The sequence below is a fragment of the Morone saxatilis genome, unplaced genomic scaffold (assembly GCF_004916995.1).
Source record: "Morone saxatilis isolate NCDOM2014 unplaced genomic scaffold, NCSU_SB_2.0 Contig15, whole genome shotgun sequence".
Taxonomy (NCBI): Eukaryota; Metazoa; Chordata; class Actinopteri; family Moronidae; genus Morone; species Morone saxatilis.
In genome coordinates, this window is record NW_023339707.1 from 1462723 (window position 1) to 1465169 (window position 2447).

Genomic DNA, 2447 nt, shown 5'->3' on the forward strand with positions numbered 1-2447 from the left:
TGGAACTATTAGAAACACACACACACACACACACACACACACACACACACAGCTATGTTTCTTTACATAGATTTACATTTATTACCTAGAGACTTAACCATACTACTTGTCTAACCCTAACCAACCCTAACCTTACCCTAACATTACCCACTGATCCAAAAATAATCTTGGGGAGGGAAAAAAAAGGACAGGGCTTTTGTCTCAAATTAACTGGTTTTGGCATGCTGGCTCACTGTCACACTGTCACAGCTTACTGGGACTTAAACAGAACAGAGCCATTGTTAATGCAACACTGATTCTATTGCTACTGTGATATGTCTAAATGTCTTTATTGAAAAACGCCAACAAAATACTCAATTGCAAGTAGAAGTTCACAATTGTACAAAGTATTAGGTACAGAAGTATAATCATGAAAATGTAAAAAGTGAAATAATTAAATAATTGCTCTATGAATTTTTAAGTATTTTACAATTGGATCAATATTGTTTTAGACTATTTAAACAGTATTTCCATGTTGTGTGTAGTGTAGCCTAATCTACACGAATGGATTTTGTTTTATTAATTGATCACATGTTATAATCTGAAAAGCTAATTTAGTTGTTAAATAAATGAAGATGAGGCAACAGCACAATATTTCCCTCTGAAACATAATGGGGCGGAGCTATAAAATAGCATAAAATACTAAAATACTTAAGTAACGTACCTTATACTTCAGTATGATACTGTGTTTTAATAAATGTATCCTACTTAGTTATTTTCCACTAATCAGTAGACCTAATGATAACAATTCCCCCTATCAAAAGCCAATCCGTAAAAAGGGGATGGAGAGAGGTCTATTCTACCTCTGTTAATAGAACTTTTTAACTAAAACAGTTTACACTGTTCAGTGTATGTTGTAGGCCTAAATGTTAATAACACAATAGACAGGCATAAAGTGGTCAAATACAGAAATGTTTAAGAATGCATACGTTTTGTAGTGTCAAGTAGACGTAGATATAAAATGGATGGTACGTATCGCCCTGTATGCGTGAAAAACTACACTTCCCAGCATTCACTTGGAACTTTTCAACTGCCACTAAATAATTTTTTTGACAAGATATTTAAACACGTACTATATATTAAGACTTTTATATTACAGCAACGCACCCTGAAGCAAAAATAATGCGTAACTGTATATTAAATATATTTCCCCAGACAACTCCTGTCCATATGACGCAGCGGAAGTTGCCTCAACTTCCTTTCCTCCATTAGGTGAGTGCGTGGTGGGAGCGCGTTTTCTACGGCTCTCCATAAAATAGACAGAATAAAAGTTATTTTGAAGATATCGAAGCCCAAATTTAACGAAATAACTGATTTTAATTTGTTAATTTACAGATTGCAACCATGGGCCGCCGTCCAGCCCGCTGGTAAGTTCTCTCATACATCGTTAATGAGAACAGGGCCAGTTCAGTCCCAGTCAGAGGAAAATGGCAGCTGCTCCTGTTCGCACCATGTGCACCGAGCTGGCATACCGGCAGGCCTCCTCACACACTGCTGGGTTACTGTAGTACGAGAACTCGGTCCTGTGTGTGTTAGGTAGCGCATACCTTAATTAAGTTTTGTCTTTATTAAAATGGCATGTCATTTCATTGACGCAAAGCGCTAGCTTGTTGAAAGCGACTTGAGCTAATGTCAGTTAGCATACAGCTAGCGTTAGCACACAAATCCCAAACTTGGCCACTTTAAAGATTTCTGTGTAACTCCACGTTATAAAATGTATCCATATTCATCAAATCATCTTTGTTACGTTAAGTTTCGTGTTGAAGTAAGTTACAAGTGTATTATTTCAAGTGCTAAAGTGGTTGACTGTTAACATCAGAACGGGTGGTTTGGTCTTTGAAAGCATTTTGAGGATTTCTGTTGGGGACCAGTGCCTCAGTGTTTGGGGTTAACTGTAACTTCTGTCTGACTATTGCGCTGTGATGTTGACATTAGGGCAAACAGATTTTCCTCATTATTTAAGAATGAGGCTCTTGGTATTCTATATTTTTATTCTCATCCTTAAATTCCATGAGAAGTATGTATTCAAAGCTAGATGTGTCTTATTCTCGGTCCCATAGAGCTTCAGTGTTGTCCAGAAACAGGGCCCACAATTTCTAGCTAATCTTCCAGTATATTGGGGAAATGTACCAGCCATATAACTGCACCATGCAATATCTGATAAAGAATTAGAGTATTTAGCCATGAGTTCAGGGCTCCTGCGTTCAGATGCACATAAATGCTGACCCCCCTCTGTTCTGTTCATCTTTCTCCTTAACTGAGAATGTGTCGCTGCATCTCTAAGAACAGACATTGTGTAGTGAGCTGCTTTGATTTGCTGTTGTCACGAAGGGTCACATGACTCTGTATTGTATCATCCCTAAGGCGTCTAATCACTGGACAGCTCTGCAGCTTATTAAGCCGACTGG

The 2447-nt window shown here is 37.9% G+C and overlaps 1 protein-coding gene across 2 annotated transcripts in view; it reads left to right on the top strand.

Annotated features, from left to right (window-relative positions):
- Nucleotides 1-1271: 1271 nt before the first annotated feature.
- The window catches only part of rpl10 (ribosomal protein L10), a 4070-nt gene continuing 2894 nt past the window's right edge, over nt 1272-2447 (top strand). The window contains exon 1 of one of the 2 annotated variants that reach the window (XM_035657234.1): nt 1272-1406. In XM_035657234.1, coding sequence (XP_035513127.1) covers nt 1384-1406 — 23 coding nt within the window. In that variant the 5' untranslated portion in view covers nt 1272-1383. The other variant, XM_035657233.1, reaches the window with a different exon arrangement.